The sequence below is a fragment of the Periplaneta americana genome, chromosome 16 (genome assembly GCF_040183065.1).
Source record: "Periplaneta americana isolate PAMFEO1 chromosome 16, P.americana_PAMFEO1_priV1, whole genome shotgun sequence".
Taxonomy (NCBI): Eukaryota; Metazoa; Arthropoda; class Insecta; order Blattodea; family Blattidae; genus Periplaneta; species Periplaneta americana.
In genome coordinates this window covers 22,201,861-22,228,455 of record NC_091132.1, presented here as the reverse complement: position 1 = coordinate 22,228,455, position 26,595 = coordinate 22,201,861, and the positions used below count along the sequence as shown (strand labels likewise).

Below are 26,595 nucleotides of genomic sequence, written 5' to 3'. Positions count from 1 at the left end.
TTGCTTGTTTCAATAAGTCTAGCCGTCCACTGGCACCGTGAATGGCCGAATATTTGTTAGGCCATATACGGCCGAATACCGGACGACTGGCAGAAGAGCCGAGCGATCGTCCACTGGAGCCGACGCTTCGGCCGTCAATTACCAGTTTTATGTCCTCATGCTACATGCTTATATTTAATACATACACACATACATACATACATACATACAAATGGCTTTTAAGGAATGACGAAAATTTAGGATATATCCGATGCTTAGAGAAAGGTGTCGCCTAGGTAATTTTCATCATCTACGCCTACACAGTAAACTTCTAGAGGATAGTGCTATGTTTTTCGATTACTATCGGATGAATGTTGATACATTTCAATAGCTATATTTTAAATGTAATTCGTCCATCAATCTCAAAATGGTCAAATTTCAGAGAAGTTGTACCACGTGAGAAACGTTTGTCAGTGATCTTAAGATAAGTAGTACATGAATAATAATTTGTTAAGCTTTAATTTTTTTTGTTTCACTTGTTTAACGAAAAAAAAAAAAAAAAAAAAAAAAAGAAACACACAAGAACTAATTAATTTTTCGGCGTTCATGGCGAAATTTATGGAAACAGTCATCACATGTTGCCCTGTTCGGCCGAATGAGACCGGAAAATCCCATCTGAATTGGATCGAATCGGCATTCGGCTGTCTTCGGCCGCAAACGGCTGAATAGGACGAGTGTAATGGACGCGCGCCAATGCATTCTCTTGTTGTGGGATCATTCGGTCGTGTACAACCGTAAACGGCCGAGTTGTTATTTGGCCAAATTCGGTTCCAGTGGACGGCCAGCCTAAATCTGTGCCACAATTCTGATAATGTTTTATATTGTCAATCTCAGTCAGTTGTCTGAACTGTATTGTGAAACATACATTTTTAACCATTGTTAGATACACAATACATTGAAATCTTCCTACTTAAGACGAAGAAAAAAGAAGAAGAAGAACTACGAGTTATGTTTGTGCGAGTTCGGCGGCATAAGTCCACTGTTGTCAAGTAATGTTTCAAATCCTGGTTGGGACAAGTTAACTGGTTGAGGGTTTTCCCTCAACCCATTAAGAGGAAATGCAGCACTTTCGGTCCTGGATTCATTTCATTGGCATTATCACGTTAATTGCAATGAGATGCTAGACGACCATAGCAGTTGATATAATATTCATTCATTCATAGTGTTTTGCCCAAAAGCAGGTCTTTCACTGCAAACTCAGCATTCTCCAATCTTTCCTATTTTCTGCCTTCCTCTTAGTTTCCTCATGTGGTCCATATATCTTAATGTCGTCTACATGTGGTATTCTTCTGTCCCGAACTTTTTTTTTCCCATTTACCGTTCCTTCCAATGCATCTTTCGGTAGGCAGTTTCTTCTCAGTTAGTGACCCAGCCAAATACTTTTTCTCTTTCTGACCAGTACTAGCATCATTCTTTCTTCACCCACTCTTTCCAACACAGCATCGTTTCTTATTCTGTCTGTCCATGTCACACGTTCCATTAGCAGTTGATAAAGCGTCGTAAAATCAATAAGATAAATAGGTTTTAAAAATGAGTGTAGAGTGGACGCAAAATTTCTCTGAGCCCAGACTGCGCCAGAGAGAAAGGAGGCGAGGTAAGGAGAAATAAATTATGCTTTAGTGTGTATTGTTATGCATGTATGTTAAACTAAAAACATTGATACACACTGCTATGTGGTCCCCCCCCCCCTCGTAATTGAGTCTGATTTGTAGTGAGCAGATGTTTTTAATTTCAACAGTGCGAAGAATTTTGTTTAATATTTCTAATGTCTCCACACCCACCCCTTTCTCCCACAGGTCAGCTTCCAGGAATCGAAATCATCATAATGGTCCTCAGCTCGGAGATATTCTGTGACACTGTAAGGAATTGATATATATTTTGTCTCCTCAAGCTTTCTTAATAATTGTAAATAGTAGTTTTTAGACTAGGGTAATAAAAACATGAAATAAAAGTTGCAGTAATGTTTTTTTTTATAAACATTTTACTGCATGTGCCTTTATTATATATGGTATGAAGCCCTCAATGACACGACGTTCCTAATATCTTACAGGCCTAAGCAAAACATTTTTCAGTATGTTATTTAATAATAATAATAATAATAATAATAATAATAATAATAATAATAATAATAGTAGTAGTAGTAGTAATACCGGTAGTAGTAGTAGTAATAATAATAATAATAGTAATAGTAGTAATACCGGTAATAATAATAATAATAATAATAATAATAATAATAATAGTAGTAGTAGTAGTAGTAATACCGGTAGTAGTAGTAGTAGTAATAATAATAATAATAGTAATAGTAGTAATACCGGTAATAATAATAATAATAATAATAATAATAATAATAATAATAATAATAATAATAATGAAAAGTCATACTCGTCATTAATTAGAAAAAATTAATAACAATAATAACGATAATGTATGCCTGAGAAAAGATTGCCATAATAAACTTCATTCATTGTTATCAACTGGTAATGTTCCAGCTCCCTTAAAAATGAATGCATATATAGTAGTATTTATTAGTTGTCGTTATAGCAAAAGCTAATGACATTTTCAAAGTACAAATGTGAAATTATCGTACCGGAACTAAAATGAAAAATGTTCTATTATATACTGTAGCCTTCTTACTGGCTTTTAAGGAACCCGGAGGTTCATTGCCGCCCTCACATAAGCCCGCCATTGATCCCTATCCTGAGTAAGATTAATCCAGTCTCTACCATCATATCCCACCTCCCTCAAATCCATTTTAATATTATCTTCCCATCTACGTCTCGGCCTCCCCAAAGGTCTTTTTCCCGCCGGCCTCCCAACTAACACTCTATATGCATTTCTGGATTCGCCCATACGTGCTACATGCCCTGCCCATCTCAAACGTCTGGATTTAATGTTTCTAATTATGTCAGGTGAAGAATACAAATACTGTAGCCTACACCATTAAAGATAAAAACAAACTGATCCAAAATATTCCTTAGAGTTTACAGTTGAGATTCAAGATAATAAAAAATTAAAAAATGATGCTGGTACTGGTCAGAAAGAGAAAAAGTATTTGGGTGGTTCACTAGCTGAGAAGAAACTGCCTACTGAAGGATGCACTGGAAGGAACGGTAAATGGGAAAAAAAGTTCGGGACAGAAGAATACCTCATGTAGAAAACATTGGATGAAAATTGTAACACACTGATCCCAAATAATATTCGAGACCATATTCTTTGTTTATATACAATAAAACAAGAATTAATAATTTATGAGAATTTCCTAATATATTGTGACAGCGACGTGAGATTCGAACTCACGACCAGCGTCCCGCAAGAGAGCAGATCGCGCGGGCTCCACGGAGCACTGAGGGACGGCGCGCGGCGGAGAGAAGAGAGGGGAAAGGGCCTACGCGGCGAGGGAGTGCGCGCGCGCAACTGCTGCGTGCGGAGTGAAGGGGGGGACGGACCCTCCCGACTCTTCCAGAAGCCCATCGAAGTGGAAAAATCGCGAATTCGAAGTTTCTCGGTTACGTCGCTGTGGTTATAAATTACGGACGCGAAGGAGTGTGAGTGTGATTCATGTTTAGTTCAGTGAGTAAGCCAGTGAACAGAGCAAGCCAGTCTTGTGTACCGGAGTTCGACTTGAGTGTGCGTCCGCAACTGTGTCAGCATCCGAAGGCCTGAGTTCGAGTGCAGTGGACCGCAGTTGGAGGGACCTGAGTTCGAGTACAGTGGACTGTCTCTGTGGTTCGAGATACTGTGAACTCTAGTGACTGAGCTAGAAGAACTGTGAACTGAGAACTGACAGTTCTGATTTGTAAATAGTGCTTTGTAAATATTAGTTAAGATTAACAGTTCATTGTTATTAGTAATAAAACGTCACAGTATTACAAAAATAATAATGAAACTGAGAAAGAAACCTAAAAAATCATGTATGGAGAAGGAAGGAATTCTCAATAATGAACAAAAATAAATCAACTTTATTCCATAATTCAATACAACACTAACATTGAACAAAACTTATAAAATTAAATTGGATTAAATGTTTATTGTACATGTGTGCACGAAATTCTAGATTCCACAGAGCATTCCCTCGGATCCTGTGCAGATGCCCTGCAGCAAGTGATACTGCCACAGAACTTGCAACATCCAGTTGACGTTTTGCGATAAACTTTCTAGTTGAGATGATTTAAAGTGCTTCCAAAGTGAAACACGACATTGAGATATGAGTTTTTAGGCTTTCATGTGACTGTGATTAGAATTATGCTCTTAGGTAATTCACTGTGTCCTGGAACTTGACATTTCCAACGTTCTGGAACTACATAGAGCAGGGCCGGGCATGAGAGCGTCTCCATTTAGTCTGCCAGAGCTGCTCTCGCTCCGCAAGGCACTTCAATTCCAAGCCAGAGCAGAACGCTCACGCAGTGGCGGACTCGCATTACAGCTACCTTCCCTGCATTAATATAACAAGAGCCACGGTTCTAGACATTCAGTCTGTCAGTACAGAATAGTTTATAAGGATATTACATCAATCCATTGTACATTACAGAATTTATAACACTCTTATTAATTTAATGAAATAAACTTCGCTCTATGCACACACACAAATCATTAGGCTTATTTACATAACGCATACGCACATACTGCAATCTCTTCACCACGGTTCTACGAGAAGGCGTATGGCTTCCACTTCCCTTGCTGTGGACAGAGTTCATCTGCCAATATAATTAATCATCACTTGATGAAATTATGTTCGTTGAATGTTTGCAATTCCTTTGCAATTTCGTGGCAAATTTTGTAGCTAATTCTCATAGCCGATTCACTAAGTGCATTATTGTCATTCTGTTAATATATAATATAATATAATATAATATAATATAATATAATGTAATATATATGATATGATGTGATATGATATGACCATAAATTAATACAACTTAAAGAAAATGTTTCTCAGGTACATTATATTAGAGTATTTATTCGATATTTATATTGCATTATAAGTTATTATAGCACATTTAGTAATATATAATTTTAAATTAAATAAATATGATATAGTATAGTATATTACAGTTCATGATAAAATAATATGATTATCATGAACTGTAATATACTATACTATGATATTATACTATGCTATATCATAATACTTGTATAATTTAAATGAATTAAATACTATTATAGTCACAATCATGCCATGGTATGAAAGAAAAATTTCACAACCTCGAGCGGGAATCGAACCTGCGACTTCCTGTTTTCCGGTCAGGCGCTCTACCACTGAGCTATCGAGTGCGTCTCACGCCAAAGGCTCGGAATTATCCTTTCATACTGGCGACTCTGTATTTAATTCATTAATATGTCACATCAACGGACGTATATACGCCACCCAAACATCGTAAGATGAAGATTACATTTATAATTTAAAATTATATATTACTAAATGTATAATAACCTATAATGCAATGTAAATATCGAATAGATACTCTAATATAATGTATCTGAGAAACATTTTCTTTAAGTTGTATTAATTTGTGGCGTTCATTACCAACATATTTGTCATATTCAGTAGCATGTTGTAAAGAATAATGTCGTTGGATATTGAACCTTTTAATCAGTTGGGGTGTTTTATGCCAAATTAAACACTTTGCTAATCCACTGCTCTCTACCAAAAAGAACTCCTCCTCCCATGATACATTAAATGCATTGGGAATAGCAGGACAGTTTAGTGTATGAGCGGAAGCTCCGTCTTCAAAGTTCATCATACTGCAGAGTCACCACTGCACCGACACTGAATGACGTACAGTATGCATACGTCAGAGCGCTCGCAAGACGCGCTCTTTAAAGCACACAGCGCTCATTTCTCAGAATCACGTAATGTGCCCAGCCCTGACATACAGGTTCCACCATCAGGATAAGACCAGAAAGATCGCTTACTCTGTTGGGCTAGTTACACCAGGCTAATCTGGATATAGTAGCTAGTTTGCGATGGGGGGGAAGGAACTAGACAACCTATCCAATTATCTCCTGTCTGAGTTGCCTCATAATTGGTGCCTTGGTACCACTTGTGAGGTTCAGACCTGTCTTTGGATAATTGACTGAACAACACAACAATCCGGATGACTGGGCCATCCAGATTAGCCTGGTATAACAAGCCCAATAGACTCCTGGATTAATCTGGCATAACATGCCCAGCAAAGTAGGCGACCTCTTTGATGGAACCTGTAAATATTGGATATGTCAAGTTCCAACACAGTGGAGTACTGTAAAGTCGGACATTTTATGAGGTTTTTAATTAAAAATAGATGGGCAGACATTATTGCTATCAACGGACGCTTAAAACGGGCTCTTGTTCTTGACCCTACTATCCGTTTCGAAAGAAACCTAAATCAGACCACCGAAGTTGATATTGAGAAGAAGTCCATATATGAACCTTGTCTGCCGTATCTTTCTCAAAAGTACAACGTCCCTCTTAAACAATGGTCCGTCATTGGTTTGCTGTTTGGCAGTAGAGGTTCAATCACAAAATTCACATGGAATTATCGTAAGGAACTTCACATTCCTTTTGATTATGTAATGTCTATTCTTATAAATATTATCAAGGATTCTCTTCAAATATTACATCATCATCTCTATTTCAATTAATCAACTTATATTTGCCTTCAACAATTAACTTTCTTTTTTCTTTAATGTATCACATCACATTATATTGTACATGTTTATTGTATTCAGGACCCTTGTGGTCACTCAAAATTCTTTGAGCTGATGTCTATAATTTAGAAATTTATTTTATGGGTACAGAAGTAAGAGATTTGATATACATAATTCTATATCCTTCTATTGAATGATTCTTGACGGTCAAAATTACTGTAATAATAGAAGTATCCTTTTTTCCACCTAGGAGCATGTCCGACTTTACCTCACTAGAGGGGAAAAACGACACAAGTGTGATGAAACAGACCATGTTTCAAATATCTAAGGGGTAAAGTTTGACTCTAAAATACATGTGAAATATATCACATATTCATGTATTTCATAATCAGTTTGTTGTACAGTACAGAAGTGGTTTTCATGTGTGATAGCGGGTCTAGCAATGATAAGAGCATTGCTAAATATTTGTCCTGTATATTAGATGTGTTCTGAATTCATTTATACTAGGTAGATTATTAGAATATTTAAAGAGCTGATTAGGCCGAACCTTCTTATGTTCGTGGTATATCTGACTTAACCCGAAAAATTACACTGATTCACTAAAAAGACTCTCAACAGCTGGAAATATTTTCTACAACACGAAACTTTATATACAATATCACTTAAGTCCCATGATTACAAATATGTAAAACAGATTTTCCTATCTTTATCTAAATTCTTGTTATAAGTGGGTTTTAGCTCACTTTTAAAGACAACTCAAAATTTGCTATTGTTTTATAAGTGCTCTTTCCCACAAAGAAACATGGAAGATGTAACCAGGAAGTATACAGGATCAATGGCAAAGATGTGGTCAATCAGATAATATATAAATCACTAATCAGCAGTAGCAATTATAAACATAGATGACAGGACTGCTTTACCCCATTTTATGGTACCGGTACCCAAAAGCCTAATTCTAACGACTTTGAGATGTTGCTGATTTCTCTATGTAGAGACTTAGCTACTGTCAAGAGAGTGATTGTGGAAGAATGTGAAAGAAGTCTGCAACAGAATTTAGGTTCCGCATAGAAACAGTATAAATAATCTGGTTAAAATTTTAGGGAAACTGGTTCTGTAGTGAATAAAAGTACCAAGAAAAAACCACGGGTACTTTATTGAGAAAAAAACTCCATGAAATAGACTAAAGATTGGAACATGTACGACAGAAATCTCTCCATAGGTTTCCAGAAGAAACATGTATTTCTGAAACCATAGCGTTGGAGAGGATCACAAAACAGGGAACATGAGCATGTGAACGCAAATTTTAAGAGATGTCAAGAATATGTGACAGCAAAGGACATCATTTCCAGCACCTTTTATAATCAAGGTAAGTTCAGTGATAGAACAATTTATTACAAGTTAGGTAGGCTATTATTATCACTATTTTGCAGAATTTGAGTAACTTAAGTAATTTCAACTTTCCATTGGAGTCTGTTACAGTCTATAGTAACATATCTAAGCGCAGAGAAACCAAATGCTCCTACCAGTCATATTGGAGTGGCAGCTGCGTCATTTGGCTTGAGTCTATGGAAAAGTGCTGATCTGATTCTGCTAAATAAAGTTTACTGTAAACTGTATATAGCAGCGTTTCTCAAACTTTTTTGAAGTGGGGACCACTTTTTAAAGTCAGAACAGTTCCGCGAACCACCTTATTCTTGTTCCCTTCGAAAGCAAATTTATCATTTTCTTAGCATATTTTAATACCAGTATACAGTAGCGTGCAAATTAATCCGAACACGACATATTTTTACATTTTCTGTCATTTTTGGACTCACAGCTGCTCATACCGCTTTAATTGACATCTGTAGTATGTGTAATTCCATTTTGAAGGTCTGTCATTATTTTTTTTTATAATTGTGACATTTTGCCTGTCGTTTTGTACTTATAAGCATTTCAGTTGTATTGAAGACTTAATACTGGAATCCTGTATACATTCTGTCGTCTTCACAAATGGATACAACTCCACGAAAACGGTCTAAAATTATAACATTAGCAGAGCATTCTTCTATGACACAGAGGCAAATTGCTGCAGAATGTCACATCGGTTTGGCTACTGTTAATTCGATCATAAAACGATACAGGGAGACTGGATCCATCACACCCCAGAAAAAAGGAAACTGTGGCCGGAAAAGGAAGACTTCACCTGCAGATGATCGTTTAATTGTCAGGAAAAGTAAATTAAATCCTAGACTAACTGCTGTCGACTTAACCCGCGAGTTAATGGCTACCACTGGGGCGAATATTCACGTCACAACAGTGCGGCGTAGGATTTTGGAAGCTGGATGAAGGGCTTGTAAGCCTATTAAGAAGCAACTGCTAACCCCGGTTATGTGCAAAAAAAAAAACGCTTAATGTGGACAAAATTACATCAACATTGGACTGGAAGAATGTACTTTTCTCCGATGAGTCTCATTTCGAGGTCCACGGCCACCGTGTTTCTTACGTACGGAAAGGATCCGAAAAAGTAACAGCAGCTCATCTCCAACAAGCACCCAAATACCCCCCTAAAGTAATGTTTTGGGGTTGTTTTACACATGAAGGGCCTGGAGCATTAATACCTATCAAGGGAATGATGAATTCTGACAAATATATTCACTTATTGGAAACCAGAATCGTACCCCAGCTGCAAAAATCATTTCCGGATGGCAGAGGTGTGTTCCAACAAGACCTGGCACCATGCCATACGTCTCGAAAAACTACAGAATTCTTCAACAAGAAGAACATTCAGGTACTCCCCTGGCCAGGCAACTCACCCGACATCAACCCCATTGAGAACTTGTGGTCAATTTGCAAAAGAAGAATGCAAAAAATGGATTGTTCTACAAAGGAGAAGATGATTTCTGCCCTCATTGGTGTATGGCTTCGCGATGAAGAAATGAAGAATATTTGTGGGAAATTAGTGGAATCCATGCCAAATCGTCTCAGAGCTGTTATTAGGAACAAGGGAGGCCACATAGATTACTGAGGTATGTCTTAGATACTTTTTTTTTATCCCGTTCGAGTGTTTTTGCATAAGTAATTACGTTGTTCGGATTAATTTGCACGCTACTGTACCTGGATTACAGGCGCTGCGCCAGATGCGCAGGGAAAAGATGTCGAGAAACACTATGTGTATAGTGCTTTAAATCCCTCTTTTGTTGCTGTAGATGGGTAGGATAATAAATTTCATAAAATGTCAGTACTGGGAGAAAAAGTGAAATTCTATTGTCATGTGTCATTTCCAGACTGAGATTTTAAGCTATAGTGTGATACGCAGTTCGTTTGAATTTTATTTTTTCTTCTGTCTTTTTTTGAAGAACCACAAGGACAGACCTCGAGGACCACAGGTGGTCCGCGGACCATAGTTTGAGAAACGTTGTAAATATCATTGTTCTATTCCTATTATGCTAGCGTATTTTAGAGCAGTTTTAAAGTGTAAATGGCCTGTTTCTCATCAGTAGTTTAGAGTCCAGATTTAGCCCTATATGTATTCAAAGTTAAGAACATATGGTATATTTGAATGGATGTGGTGTCAGATAGGAGCCTGGCTCAAAAGAATGTTGCTGCCATACTTTTATTATTATTATTATTATGAAAGGTAAACTCATAGACCGCGGGTAAACTTGTGGCAGTATAACCAATACAGCTGTTTTCACACTAGATCTGGTGTTTTGGCGTATTAGTTTAGTAGGTCAAATTTATTAAATGTGTAATTGCTGAAATAAGGTTTTAGCGGGGTTTCTTAACAGTTATAGAGACAAAAAAAAGTTTTACATTGATAATATAATAAGTTGGCTGCATCTGCACTGTTGTGTAGTGAGTTTTTAAGAATCGAGTTGGCAAGAAGATTCAAGAGTATCATGGTACCGGTATGCCATGTGACTGGATTCTGTGGGAGTCTGCATAGAATTTAAAATTTTTTTATTTGTGTGTTTATACTTTTTGTACATGTTCATTCATTATGGGCGATAGGAATCCTGGTTGTGAATTAGGTAAATATAACTAAATTATTTTCTTCCAAGTTTTTACTTTGTCATGAATCCAAATACTGGATAGGAATGTACTGACAGAAGGATTACGGTACCACAGTTCACTCATTCGAAAAAACAATTTAATGTTGGCCTGCTGTACATAGATATTAGGTAATTGATAAGCACAGGTTAGGTTAATGGTCATTTCGTACCGTCATTTTTATAAGTAGGCCTAATTGTCAGTAAAGTATTCCCCCATATTAATGGAATTACCTGCGATAAACGTGCAATACCTATTTACTTGGAAACAGGGGTAATGGATGTGATATTCACATATGCCACTTCTGCTCGAAGAACTTGTCACTAATTATCTCCTCATCAAATCTCTAATCATTGACAGTGAGGCTACTTTTAACTAATCTAGTTTCCTATCAAACACTACATAACCTTATTACTGACAGCAAAACTACTTGTTACTAATGCATCTACTTATCAAACCTTACGTAAGCTTGTCACTGACAGGCTACGTATAACTGAGAAGGAGAGAGGGGGATAGAGAAGAAAACCAAATTTTTCTGGATGAGAACCGTACAAGTGAACTTTAGGTCCATAATCATTCTTTGCGTCTAATTTATGATATTCATAGATGTTACATCAGAATTGCAACTTTGAGATGTACAAAAATATAGGCCTTACTTACAAATGGCTTTTAAGGAACCCGGAGGTTCATTGCCGCCCTCACATAAGCCCGCCATCGGTCCCTATCTTGAACAAGATTAATAAAAATGGATTTGTAAATGCTACCATTGCCCTGGCTGGACAATGACTTTTCACAAAAAAAAGTCTTTGGACTATGGTTTTATGAAAATCACTGACATTAATTTTCACTTCTAGATCTTGGGCCTATGGTATTTTTTCCACTGACAATTAATTCAATACATGAGTGCTACAATATCTTCACCATATGCTTAATATCTCAAATTTGCATTTTTTGAACTATGGTTCTTTTTTCAAAAAACCCTTCAAATGTTTTCCACATGAATAATAGCATAGCTCTAAAGAAAATGCTTGAAATATAGTCCACACCTGTGGAGTAACAGCGCATCTAACCACAAAACTTGGTGGCCTGGGTTCGAATCTCGGTCGGGACAAGTTACCTGGTTGAGATTTTTCCAGGATTTTCCCTCAACCCAATACAAGCAAATAATTTACTGGGTAATTTTCGGTGCTGGACCCCGAACTCATTTCACCGGCATTATCACCATTTCATTCAGACACTAAATAACCTGAGATGTTCATACAGCTTTGTAAAATAACCCAATTAAAAAAATAGACAAATATAGAAAGCCCATCATGAAACTGAAACAAGGTCTAATACTCGGTTAGATAATGGGATGTTAGTAATGTCTTGTATTTCGAAAGCTCACATGTTGAATGGTGGCCAAGACACTTTTGCGTCCTTAGTATTTGTGATTATTATTATTATTATTATTATTATTATTATTATTATTATTATTATTATTATTATTATCATTATTATCCAAATATTGGACACAACTATCAACAATATACCTCTACTAGAAACATCAACAACCAAATTTCTTGGTTTGCATATTAATAATACAATAAATTGGAAAAATCATATCAAAGAAATAACCCCCAAACTTAGCTCAGCATGCTTCGCAATTAGGTCGTTACAACAATTTCTAAACAGCAGTATCTTAAAGACAATATATTTTGCCTATTTTCATTCCTTTATGTCCTACGGAATAATATTTTGGGGAAATTCTGCAGATAGTAAAAATATATTCTTATTACAAAAAAGAGCCATTAGAATAATAGTTGGAGCAAAGGCTAGAGAATCATGTAGATTATTTTTTAAAAAATTAGAGATTCTAACCTTAACAAATCAATACACATACTCTACAATCAATTTCCTCTTATGTAATAAAGAAAATTTTCCAACTAACTCAGCCATACATAGTATAAATACCCGCAGAAGGAATGATTTTCATACGCCATCATCAAATTTATCATGCTTTCAAAGGGGAGTACGTTACATGGTGATAAAAATGTTCAATAGTCTTCCTGAAGACATTAAGAATCATAGCCAAAACCCTGCATTATTTAAGGTAAAACTAAAAAATTACTTAATATCTCACACTTTCCATTCTGTAGATGAATTCTTGACATTTCACAGTACTGTGTAAATATTATAATACTATTAAATGGTAAACATACTTCATTGTATAAAATATTACTGTTATTAAGGTATTAATTCTGTACTTATTTCATATTTCCATTTTATATGTATTGCATCTTATTGTTAAACGTAAGAATTGGACATGTTCTTTATTCTATGCTATAAAGCAAATGTAAGAATATTATGGAACGAATAAATCTATCTACCTATCTGTCTGTCTGTAACCCTATTTTACCCGTTGGCATGAGTATTTGTGATTGGTTTTCTTGTTTAGATTTGGGATGGTTGAACAATGTACATATAAATTTACCTGCTGTCAAACTGCGTGCTACCCAACTCCAGTCTCGCCTTTCTGTTAAGAAGGAATGGCAAGCTGCTTGGCTTCTACGAGCAGTGACTTGCATTGATCTCACGACACTTGGTGGTGATGACACCACTAGCAATGTGACACGGTTGTGCTTTAAGGTAATACTCACGCTATCCATTTAGCTTAGCAGGACTGTGACCCATTTTCTAGTAAACCGAGAAATGTTAAATGCCATAATACAATAATGGCTGCCATTTTTATATGAAGGCAAATAAAAATAAACTAATACTAATTTCTATCTACTTACAGATAGAAGTCATTTCTATTAAAAAATAAAACATTTGAAAATGGTCGAGCTACCATTTCATATATTTCTGGATCGTTTGTTATGGATTGACCTTCCATTTAAATTGGAAGCAAGCAGGAAGCAATGCAGTGTATGTGTTAAAATAGTACATTATGCAACGAGCCTATAATGATAGTAATTAAGAAGCGAGTATGGATGTTTATGAAATGAGCGCAAGCGAGTTTCATAATTTTCATATGAGCTTCTTAATTATCATTATAGGCGAGTTTCATACGACTTTTTATACTCGATCATATTTCTAACTTGAAATTATTCATATGTATACATTTTATTTGTATCTGACAAGATCGGAAGTGACCTTGTTCTAGGTCGTGAATTGTAAGATGTGCGCAGACGCGAAAGTATTGATTTTTTTCCGAGGAACAATAATGTCATTGACCTTGATGTAATCCCGTTAAACTTGGTATAACCTTGATTATTGAATTCGACATTGAAAAACGAGATGACAAATTGAATTTATTTTAATATTATTTACAATTAACGCTAATTATTATAGTAACAGAACATAACCTTCTGCGACAGTATTGGATTTCCAGCCTCCATGACTTTTCGCTAATTCTCTTTCGATTGCATATCCGAGAATAATCGATACTTGCGGTTTTATAACGGTACAAAGCTGACTCGTTATTGGCTGAACACCTGTAAGCTGAGTTGTCATTGGCTGAAAACACCTGTACTTTAATGAGTAGGTGTACTTTAATGACATGCATTAAAGGACTGCTACGAGGTATATAATTACTACATTTCAGCATGGTCGAGCATAAATGTATAAAAACTACAAGCACGATTTTATCATCATCTGTTAGAGAAGAGAGCTGTATTAAAAAATGTGGTAATTCTGAAGGATGACCACTCCATGATTTTCGAACTTTTTTTTTTTTTTCCGCAAACAGCGATTTTAAGTGATGTATGTCTATTAGTTTGATGGAAAAAAAAAAAAAAAATATATATATATATATAATCATCAATGGCCAAAATATAAATGGTAATTGTAATATTTGGATTGAATCCTTAAGAATATTCAACAAAATTTTTTGAATTTCAAAAAATCGGAGTCCGAGTGCTTTTAAAATATCACATGTGAATTTAGGAAGTGTGCCACGTGCACGAAACAAAAGACCATAAACATTCCACTGACTAGTGGGAATGTTATATTTCTCACTTAGATAAGGGACGCAGGACTCGTAAATGGATTTCTTCTCCTCATCAACGTGTTGTGCCTGCAGGGCATCCCTCTCAAACCGGATTGTAGGATCAAGAACTAGTCCCTTAGATTGAGTCCTGTGGATGGCTACAATATCTGCTCTTCTGTTCGAATCTAAGGATGAAACGCAGTGAATCTCCTCGTATACTTCCCATCCACGATGCTTGAGGACATCAGCAATACCGGTCCTGGCCTTATGGTGTCGATTGTTGCGCAGCAGCTCCGTTTTTCGACAGAATCCCAACACGTGACCAAGAGTTTCCATCTCGTTGCAGTCGGCGACAACTGGTTGTGTTGAAACTTCTGCCGGGCACAGATCTAACCGCAGATAGATTGCTGGCCATTTTAATTGCATTAATATATTCTGAAATTGATAAATTTGCTTTTGACGACATCCAGGAATTTGCCTTGAGGCACTCAGAATATAGGATAACACCTTTGCCCTTATGAGGTAATTTACACCATGATTCAAAACTTGTTCCGCAAGATCTCCCTCAATTGTCGACCTTTAGTGTTGGGAGCAATAGAAGACTTATTGATGTTTAGTGTACATAGAATCAGTTGCTGTTCAAGGTGTAGGTTCCTTACAAAGTTAAGATGCATATCATTAATACGGCGAAGACAATTACAGATGTTGTAATGTTGAATGCTGGCCTCCCACTCTGCACAAAGAATTCCCAAACCTCGGACTTTTTTTACTTGCATATAACATTGAATAAAATCAACATTATTTTAAAAAATCAGATTTTTTTTACAACTTGTATTTCGTGATAAATCTGCGTCAGTTTACTTAAGGTTCGTTCCAACAACACTCAGGAACCGTCCGTAACCATCGTGAGCATGCGCAGTACAGAAAAAGCGTTCCAACACAATCCGAACCAGTCCTGAACCGGAAACATGTACTGCAGTCGGGCGTTCCAACAAGCTTTTGACACGGGTTCGGAACGGTCAAAAATAGTCCATGGATTGAGGCATGTACGGAAGAGTACGCAAGACGCGCATGCGCATAAGCTCACCAACGTCTCCTGGATACTGAAGAAAGACATGACCGACCGTTCACATCATTGAGGTTAAAGATGAAAAGTGACAGTGCAGACGAATAATAAAACTAGAGATTTAATTTAAATTTTCGCCAAAAAGAAAGGGAATGGAAATTATACGGGTATTGAAACAGTGAATTACAATTTCAACGTGCAGCTTTGATTAAAAATATAATAAATAACGTACATACATTAATAATTAAAAAAAGAACTATTTTTAGATGAGAGTCCCCCAGTATAAGACGTTGAATTATCGGAATTCTTGCCTTCCACATTTTTTGTCATCTTTTTATAGAAAATGATCGAAATTCTATTTTCTGCAATTAGAATTAGCTGCGAAACGATAATAATTAAGCATCCCGTTCTTAGCAAAGATGATCACAGTTATAGCATCTCTGGATTTAGTACATAACAATCCGCGAAAGCGTTCCAACAGCGTCCAGTCCAGTTTCAATCCCATAGCAGATGCTCAACTAGCGCATGCGCATAAGATGGTACAGGAACCGTACATGAACTGATCCATGAACCGCTTGTTGGAACGAACCTTTAGAAACCTTGTGTCTTTATCCTGCAAAAGTTTCAGTATATTATCTGCAGTAGTCCTTGAATAGCCAAACTTAACTTTAGCGGTATAGGGCAGTTAATCTCCCCTTTAGTCTTCACTAACGTCATGCATATTGGCAAATAGCTTACTGCCTACTTTTCTTTGACGATTATGATGAAGAATTCTGTTCTGAAGTTGGTGCGCCCATTAGGACAAGTTCTCTTCACCCCATATGATAGGATGACATGAGTGTGGAAGTAGGCAGGTTGGATGAAGATGAAGGTGATGATGACAGTGAAATGAACCCAGGATCTGGCACCGAAAATTAACTCAACCAGGCAACTTGTCCCAACCAGGATTCGATTCCAGTTTCGTTAGTCAGACATGCTGACCACTACAGCATCCGAAGCAGTGGACTCTTTCAAAGTAAAATTGCTGGTTTGAATTGAAATGTTCGCAGGCTGCACACCCACTGCCTCCGGATCTTTCATCAGCTCTTGGTTTCAATGAAGATGACAATAGGCTGATGACTGCTGCTGTCTGTGTTTACCCTGCTCGCGTGAAAGATGCTGTCAATGCACTTAAGAAAATGGAAGTGGCCGACAAGATTACTGTTGCATCAGGTACAAATGTTACACATCTTATGAATATCATTTCATTGTAGTAGCATTGCCAGTGACAAACATCAATAACTTTTTTGCAAATCAAGCTTTCAGATATAACTCCCTGTAAAGTTGATTTCAATAATTTCGAGGGAAAAATTGTTCTGGGGCCGGGTATCGAACCCGGGACCTTTGGTTAAATGTACCAATGCTCTCACAACTGAGCTACCCGGGAACTCTACCAGACATGGATCCAATTTTTCCCTCTATATCCACAGACCTCAAAGTGGGCTGACAACCGTCAAGCAATCAACATTGAGTGCACACTAACTCTGTGTGACTTAAATTGTGGTTTTCTGTTAACGAACAGTGACGTGTATTATGCAAATTAAGCAAATCGATACCCGGCCCCGGAACAATTTTTGCCTCGAAATTATTCAATAATTTTTTTCTTAGGTTTGTCGCCATTTCATTGTTTTCCTATTGTTTACTATATCAACAGGTTGAATAACAGCAGAATCCCAAAAATGATCTTCTGTTATAGATCGCCAGGGAAAAGATCAATAGGACAGACATCCTGTGAAAGTCCGTTAACAGGCCACATGGCCTAATACACGTTTAGATGATGATGATGATTATTGTCGTGATATTGTTTCAAAGATTTTACAGAACGTATATTTCCTGTACTAATTTATCCGCATCGATCTCCATTATGAATAACATGCACTACACAACAATAGTATTCGTAGATAGTGAAAGCGTGAAATCATAGCCACTACTAATGCATGTGCTAAACCAAACCCTTTAACTCTATTAAATATAGAATATAACCTAAATTTAACAGAAGAAATACTGAAATCAGAAGTAAGCACTGAAATAATGAAACAATTGTCTTTAGAGACAATTAATATTAGGTACCCTCCACAAAACTGGCTTCATTTATATACCGACAGATCCTTGATCTCCAGAGAACAAGGTGCCGGTGCAGGTGTTACGTGCTGCCTCTTCTCACTTTATAGATCTCTTGGATATGGAACAAGTTTTGATGGAGAAGTCTCAGGAATCTTCTATTTCATATCAATAAATTTAAAAATGCAGTTGTATTGTCAGACTCCAAAGCAGCTATTCTATCAATCGTCTCTAAACACACATCTTCATCTCAAACAGCAGAAATAACTAAAATGCTCTCTCAATTAATATCACTCAATAAAAGAATTGTATTCCAATGGATACTATCCCATTGTGGAATCCTGGGAAACGAGAATGCGAATGCATTATTAGCAAAGAAGGGCAGCACTGCTACTTACAGACCTGTTACTAAATCTACATATTACTCTTGGAAAAGATTTATTAAATCTACATACTTAGACTTCAACAAACAAAATTTGATAAGACAATCCCAAGGGAAAAAATGGAACTCTCTGCATCATAATCCACAGTTAATTCCCGATTTACCACGAAAATCGTCTGTAGCTGCATTTAGATTGGCAACAGGCCATGATTGTTTGGCCAAACACCTGCATAGAATTGGAATATATCAGTCCCCTAACTGCCCATTGCGCAACTCAAACCAAGAAATGGATTCGGAACACCTCAAAATCTGTGCTTCAGTGGCTGACCATGATAATATCTTTGAAAAATATTGGAGTGCAAGAGGTCAAATGACTTTATTGTCAAACGCTTGGCATTAGAAAACAACAACAACTAACACATGTGCAGTACGCTGCAGCTATCAGACAGTCTCCTCGTGACGAACTTCAAGCAGTCATTCGCTGTTGTCTCTCCGTGTCTCTTTGTGTCTGCTCACGCGCCACATCTGATTCTGTGTGCACCCAGCCTTATACTCTACATATACAAATGCAGTACTTAGTTGATTAGCTACAATTATTTGTGTCCCTCAGTTATTGTATAGAGCCCCCTGATTCTGATCATTAGGTTATGTATTTTTACTTACAATTGGATGACAATTAGGAATGTCAGGTGTGTAATAGGAAGCTTGCTAAAACATGTTTTTTTTTTTTATTTTCACTCAGTTGCAACAGGTTTTCCAAGTGGTCAGTACTTACTGAAGACACGATTAGAAGAAATAAAAATGGCTGTGGCAGATGGTGCATCTGAGATTGACGTTGTTCTGGATCGAAGTCTGGTTTTAACCCACCAATGGGAAAAACTCTATCAAGAGATTCAGCAGATGAAGGAAGCTTGTGGTCCCAAGGCACACATGAAAACCATTTTAGCAGTAGGAGAACTTGGTTCATTGGCAAATGTATACAAAGCTTCACTTGTCGCCATGATGGCTGGCTCAGACTTCATTAAGACTTCCACAGGTCTGTAAATATTATTCTATTAAATTTTTTTAACACGATGTGTGTAGTAAAAATTTCACTAAATATCGTATGGGCATGGTATGAAATATATAATAAAGTATGTATGTAACACTGTAAGCAGATACAGAAATTAAATTTGTTAACAACCATTTTGTTTTACAAGTGACGTGTTAAGAATCCGTGCCTGTTTTCCCTTCTGTCTAACATACTGTCACTAGTGGTGTATGCAAGATTTTTCTTTTTGGGGGGAGAGAGTGGGAGTGGGAAGTATTAATCAGGTTTTTCTGTTTAATTATGATTATATATAGGTTCTCAATATATTTAAAAAATCCAAACAAAGATCTTAAACTTCTTATTTTTGCATTGATTCCTCTACTAGGCTTCAACTTCCGTATTTTTTATTAACAATGTTTATAAAGCAAAATATGTTATGTTATGCTATGCTAGGCTATGCTATGCTGCCCTCACATAAGCCCTCAATCGGTCCCTATCCTGAGCAAGATTAATCTAGTCTCACCATCATATCCCACCTTCCTCAAATCCATTGTTATATTATCCTGCCATCTATGCCTCAGCCTCTCCAAAGGTCTTTTTCCCTTCGCCTCCCAACTAACACACTATGCATTTCTGGATTCGCCCATACGTGCTGTATGCCCTGCCCATTTCAAACGTCTGAATTTAATGTCCCTAATTATGTCAGGTGAAGAATACAATGCCTGCACTTCTACGTTGTGTAACTTTCTCCATTCTCCTGTAACTTCATCCCTCTTAGCCTCAAATATTTTTCTAAGCACCTTATTCTCGAACACTCTTAATGTCTGTTCCTCTCTCAAAAGTGAGAGTCTAAGTTTCACAACCATACAGAACAACCGGTAATATAACTGTTTTATAAATTCTGACTTTCAGATTTTTTTTAAAGCAAACAGGAAACTTCTCAACAGAATAATAACAGACATTTCCCATATTTATTCTGCCTTTATGTGACTACACATTTTAATTAATTCAATTTGCAATACAACTGATTTTATTCGTTTTATATATTTCAACTAATTATATAGGGCATAAACTTTTATTCCTTTTTTTTTTTTTAAAGTAGGCTATTTTATTATGCTTTATCAACATCTCAGATTATTTAGTGTCTGAATGAAATGAAGGTGATAATGCTGGTGAAATGAGTCCAGGGTCCAGCACCGAAAGTTACCCAGCATTTGCTTGTATTGGGTTGAGGGAAAACCCCGAAAAAAACCTCAACCAGGAATCGAACCCGGGCTACCTGGTTTCGCGGCCAGACACGCTAGCCATTACTCCATAGATGCGGACTTTTATTTCTTGTGTACATTTTTGCTAGATTATGAAATTTCCTTTGAATTATTGATGAAAATAATGTCATATTACAGCCTCTTCTAATATAGAAAAAATGAATGATACAGTGTTTAAATTCTATCAATAATAAATCAACTTCCAAAAAGAGTAAAAAAATTAAGATACTGTGTAATGCCTAATAGGCCTACATACTATGTAGTACGATATTGTACAGTATTATCGTTTTTGTTTCAGTACAGCTTGATAAGAGGTGGCAGACAGTGTTGACGACATTGAATGTAGGTTGGGCAGGGTATTGAAAAAAAAATTAGTAAGGAATTTTTCAATTATTTTGTAGAAATGAGAAAAAATTGTATTTTTCGAATGTGTTTGACATTCCGGGACAAATATAACTCAATCCAGGACACGCCATTAAAATGAAAAACACTCCTGGGAAATCCAGGATGTCTGGCAACCCTGGCTGCTATGGGTTTAATTTCCTGAAATTCCTCGGAAGTCAGCCTGTGTTTCCCGTGATAACAATACCTGATTTGGTTCAGACCTGGGCAATCCAGCAAAATAAGACATGATGACTCAATCTCCAGCCCACATTTCCTACAAGTTGGTCATCACTGAGGACCAGTATATGTAGATGCTTGTTCAAATTGCAATATCCAATTAAAAGTCTGGTTACCCATACTCCGGGAGATAAGTAAAAAATGTCATTTATTCGTTCTAAATCAATTTTGTTCGAAATTAGGTTTGTCATGAAAATGTATGAACACTAAAATGTAGTATGTGATTGCGTCACTGATGAAGATGACCATACAGATAGGATATTGCCATTGTTGTCTGGAAAGGAAGCAATAAATTGCAGGATACAGTGCAAGGATAATCATGTATAAGAATCCTGATGTGTGGCTAACCTTTATTTATTAGACTGATCAGCAAGGAAGATTTCTTTACTTACTTACTGGCTTTTAAGGAACCCGGAGGTTCATTGCCACCCTCACATAAGCCCGCCATTGGTCCCTATCCTGAGCAAGATTAATCCAGTCTCTACCATCATATCCTACCTCCCTCAAATCCATTTTAATATTATCTTCCCATCTACGTCTCGGCCTCCCCAAAGGTCTTTTGCCCTCCGGCCTCCCAACTAACACTCTATATGCACTTCTGGATTCGCCCATACGTGCTACATGTCCTGTCCATCTCAAATGTCTGGATTTTATGGTCCTAATTATGTCAGGTGAAGTATACAATGCGTGCAGCTCTGTGTTGTGTAACTTTCTCCATTCTCCTGTAACTTCATCCCTCTTAGTCCCAAATATTTTCCTAAGAACCTTATTCTCAAACACCCTTAATCTCTGTTCCTCTCTCAAAGTGAGAGTCCAAGTTTCACAGCCATACAGAACAACCGATAATATAACTGTTTTATAAATTCTAACTTTCAGATTTTTTGACAGAAGGCTAGATGACAAAAGCTTCTCAACCGAATAATAACAGGCATTTCCCATATTTATTCTGTGTTTAATTTCCTCCCGAGTATCATTTATATTTGTTGCTGTTGCTCCCAAATATTTGAACTTCTCCACCTCTTCAAAAGATAAATTTCCAATTTTTATATTTCCATTTCGTACAATATTCTCGTCACGAGACATAATCATATACTTTGTCTTTTTGGCATTTACTTCCAAACCTATCTCTTTACTTGCTTCCAGTAAAATTCTTCTTTACCTCCGATAAATATACTGTACTTTCTATGGTTAGAATTACATGCTATGAAGGGTATAATAATTAACTAGTGAAATAAACTTCAACACTTCACTTTCATGTCTTGCTAAAACCATACATGATTTATTATTTATTCAGATTTTCATATTTGGGTGTTTATTAATGGATTTTACATGCTAATGTTCCAGTTACTCATAGCACACTTTTAATATAATATGTATATTTTTTCTTTCCTTCATATCCTCATAGGAAAAGAAGCAGTAAATGCAACATTACCAATTGGAATCGTTATGTGTCGAGCAATTCGGAATTACTATGAACGAGTTGGTTACAAAGTAAGTTTTCAACTTCAAGTTTTAAGAAAAAGACACCCTGAAAGCAATGTACACATCATATTTATATATATATATATATATATATATATATATATATATATATATATATATTTCGGACATATTAACTTAAATTCTTAAAATTACATTTCTCTCAGTATATGCCTGCATAATCCTATAGAATCGCTCTTACCGGCACCGAAGAGACGAGGCTAGTTCCGGATACGAGATTTTGCCAGATAATTTAATAAATATAAAAAAAATATCTGTTCGTATTTTATGATGTCAGCTATTGAAAATACAGCCATGTGAATCTTATTTCTAAATCACTTCATTGTAACTCAATAACATAAAAACTGTGTGGATTTTCTTTATTAAATCACATCACAAAACGCAAATAATACTCCAATTTAAGGTTCGAATATTCACTGAACATGAAAGTTCGTGTGAACTTTCTAATGTGGCAACACTGATAACCCAGGCTGTGGCAACGCAGCAGATTTTTGACCCCAGCAAAAGTGCTGTTGCTTTGATATTGCCGTTATGATTGATTTTACTATACTGTGTTATTGAAGTGAAACAGGAGTACCTGCAGGTTTTCATCTCAATAGGAATAAAACACTTCCCAGATACCTTTGGTACCGTCAAGTGGGTGACCACAGTATCGGGGTTTACTGGGTCATAAACACAAAAATAAGTTTCCTTACCAGAAAAAGGCCACAATTTTATAAGATTGTCAGAGTGTATATTTTTTTTTCACATGTATACACTTTTCACTGACTTTTTTTTATATAAACCATAGCTTAACATTTCGGGACTATTTTTATTTAACAGATTTATTTTATGTATGACTTGAGGCTTTCCCGGCGTTTGATGTAGAATAACTCTTCTCGGGTTCTCAGCCAGGTGAGTTGGAGATTAGCTTCCAAGCTTTCGATGGCTAGCTCTGCCATCTTCGTCACTTCGTCCCTGAAGAAGATGGCAGAGCTAGCCGTCGAAAGCTTGGAAGCTAATCTCCAACTCACCTGGCTGAGAACCCGAGAAGAGTTATTCTAGATTTATTTTAGTTTTTCATGTAGCAGGAAATATCTGGGATTACAGGTAAAAATGCTGAGTGTGTAGGGTGCAGAAACTATTTTGTATGGCCTGCAATTCCGGATATTTCTGTAGTAAATAAAGATCTCATAGTTCAAATATTGCCACAGCCAGTACACAACAGACATGGAAAACTTTCTTTCTTAGATTTACTGGTTTTAGTTTATGTTAAAACTTATTTACTCATGTAATATTCTACGATTACATTGATTCTGCCTTTATTAGTCTTGCAAAATGTTAAAGTGAAGTTTCAGTTGAAAATTTTGTGAAAATTTGACTTCTTTACTGTTAAAAATGAAGCTAAAATAGAGATTAATATAACATTTTTGCTAAAAAAAAATTCTCTTTATTACCAATGTTACCTCATACCTCTTTCTAACGTTTGAAGTGTTTTACATTGTGACCATAGTATCCCCAGATTGGCGGATGACTATGATCACAATGTAGAATTATTTTGTAGTCAGTTACTACATTAAAAAAAAATTTGAAACATCCATCTCATTAGAACTATGTATCCAAATTTTTTCAATTAAACATGTAAGAAAATACGAGGTGTATTTTTAAAGAACACCAAAAAGTGACCATAGCAACCCCACTTTACTGTATTCATTTTTAAGAGTAACATTCTATGCCGATTATCTACCCTGTGTTGTATTGTAACGAAAGCAACATGCATGAAAAATATATATAGTTGTGAGTATAATTGTTTAAAAAAATCTGCATACCCCTACTAGCTTCCTCACCTCCCTGCAGGTATCCCTGAAATGAAATGAAATCAGTGTTGAGTTTCTATTATACTTCATATTCTTTATTAAAAAGTATAACATTTAACATAAGACTTCATTGTACTTATATACTAGGTTGGATTTAAGCCTGCTGGAGGAATTCGGACAGCCAAAGATTCTATTAGTTGGTTAATCCTAATGAAAGAGGAACTTGGCACACCTTGGCAGTACCCTGACCTGTTCCGCATCGGAGCTTCTGGTCTCCTGGGAGATATAGAAAGACAGTTATATCACTATGTTACAGGAAGATATGCAGCAATTCATGAGTTTTCAATAGCTTGATTTGTAGCTTGTGCTTGTAAAGTATAGATTGTATATTACTTTCTCATGTGAAGCACGAAGATGTAATTGTGGCAATTGTGATTTTTCAAGAGATCGGTATCTAAACTTTTACATTATTCCTGTGTTTGTCCATGGTCTGGAATTTAGGTTAAGTTTAGATTTAAGACCTCTCCTGGCACCACATTATCATAATCATCCTATCACATCATCGGGGTAATGTAACTCCGCCTTCCAGGCGCCCCAACCTCAGAAGTGGGTTACAATTAAGCCACGGGCAGGAGAGAAGACCAGAAATGTCGAAAAGACAACCTGGTGGCATTGGATTAAAAAAAAAACACATAAAAATTACGTTTTCAGTGTTCTTCATACGAAAATAGATGGGTGAGGAGTAGATGGAATGTCATTTTTCTCTCTGGGTATGGTCTTTTCTTCTAAGCCATTTGAACGGATTTTGAATCACCAAATGTACGTTCAGGTTTACGTGCCTGTTGAAACAGTGCACACTTTATCATCATCACCATCATCACCATCATCATCATCATCATCATCATCATCCAAGGAGTTGGGCCACATATTGGCCCATTCCAGTCACATATTAGAGATTTCAGTAGTCTTCCAGGATTTCTTGTACCTGCCGAGGTGTAATTTTTTAGTAATCTAGGATATATATTGCGGGGCATCCTATTGACATGTTGTATCCACTTCGATAATTTAAAACTTGTTCAAAGACTGATGTCATTCTCAATTCTTCCAAAATTTCTGTATTTATTTTGTAGTCCCATTTATAACCTGCTGTTCTTAAATATTTCATTTCTGCCGCATTTATTCTTGATTTTTTTTTTGCCTTGATTGTCCAGTTTTCAAAACCGTATTGTGAAGTCGAAAGAGCCAATACGTTATGCAATCTTATCCAGGTTTTAGTTAAAGTTTGCTTTGATTTAAACACATTGTTAATGACACCAGTAACCTTCATTAAATTGTTTAATTTATGATTAATATCAAATTCAGTTCTATATGAAACACTATTACCTAAATATTTGAACTGATTTACCTGTTTGATAATTTAGTACAGACCAATTATTTAGTCCTGACAGCTCGACGACGTGAAATAGGGAAAGTAATAGGAGTAGTGGGGAGAGCTCCGGAGTAGAGATGAGGGCGAGCAGTCGCTAAAGGAATGCAGTACAGCTTAACTGTAACAGACTAACTCAAACACCCCTTGGCATAATTAAATGGACTCGCCTGACCGAGGCGCACATCGTCGGCGACTGTTCGGACTAAATAATCGTACTGTAATTTATGGCAATTTTGCTTTTTATCGGTGACTGATCTTTAAATGCCATTGACTTTGTTTTCTGTATAGATAATATTGTTAAATTGTATTATTGTATTATTTTTGTAAGTGTAAAACTTTTTGTAGTTTATCTTATGAATATTGGATTTTGCACACTACACCACTCATTGTACTACCTCAATCAATTCTGAAGGCTTTTCTGTGTCGATTCGACCATGTTTCTCTTTCCTTTGGTGTTCTCTTAAATTCTTCATAGTTGTCATACTTCATTCTGTTCAGCATATTTGCGTTGTATTTTTTCTCGGTCTTCCTCATCTTTTGGTGGAATAAAATGGGTGATTTCGGTGTTAAAGCTGCTACTATTTCTGTGGGTATTTCATGAAATAAGTGGTCGGTTTCGGTGGGTATTTCGTAAAATAAGTTGTTGGTTGAATGTATTGTGTTACATTTGATATAAACCTTTTTGTTGTCGTTTTTTTTTGTTTACACATGACATATTAGCATCGCAAAAATATAAACTAA

The 26,595-nt window shown here is 36.3% G+C and overlaps 1 protein-coding gene across 1 annotated transcript; it reads left to right on the top strand.

The window, feature by feature from the left end:
- Window positions 1–10,511: 10,511 nt before the first annotated feature.
- Dera (deoxyribose-phosphate aldolase) lies at window positions 10,512–26,203 on the top strand. Its single transcript, XM_069849190.1, has 6 exons — window positions 10,512–10,676; window positions 13,133–13,323; window positions 16,781–16,943; window positions 18,956–19,249; window positions 22,535–22,620; window positions 24,573–26,203. Exons 1-6 carry the CDS (start codon window positions 10,646–10,648, stop codon window positions 24,777–24,779), a joined length of 972 nt encoding a protein of 323 aa, XP_069705291.1. The 5' UTR covers window positions 10,512–10,645; the 3' UTR covers window positions 24,780–26,203.
- The last annotated feature ends 392 nt before the right edge of the window (window positions 26,204–26,595 follow it).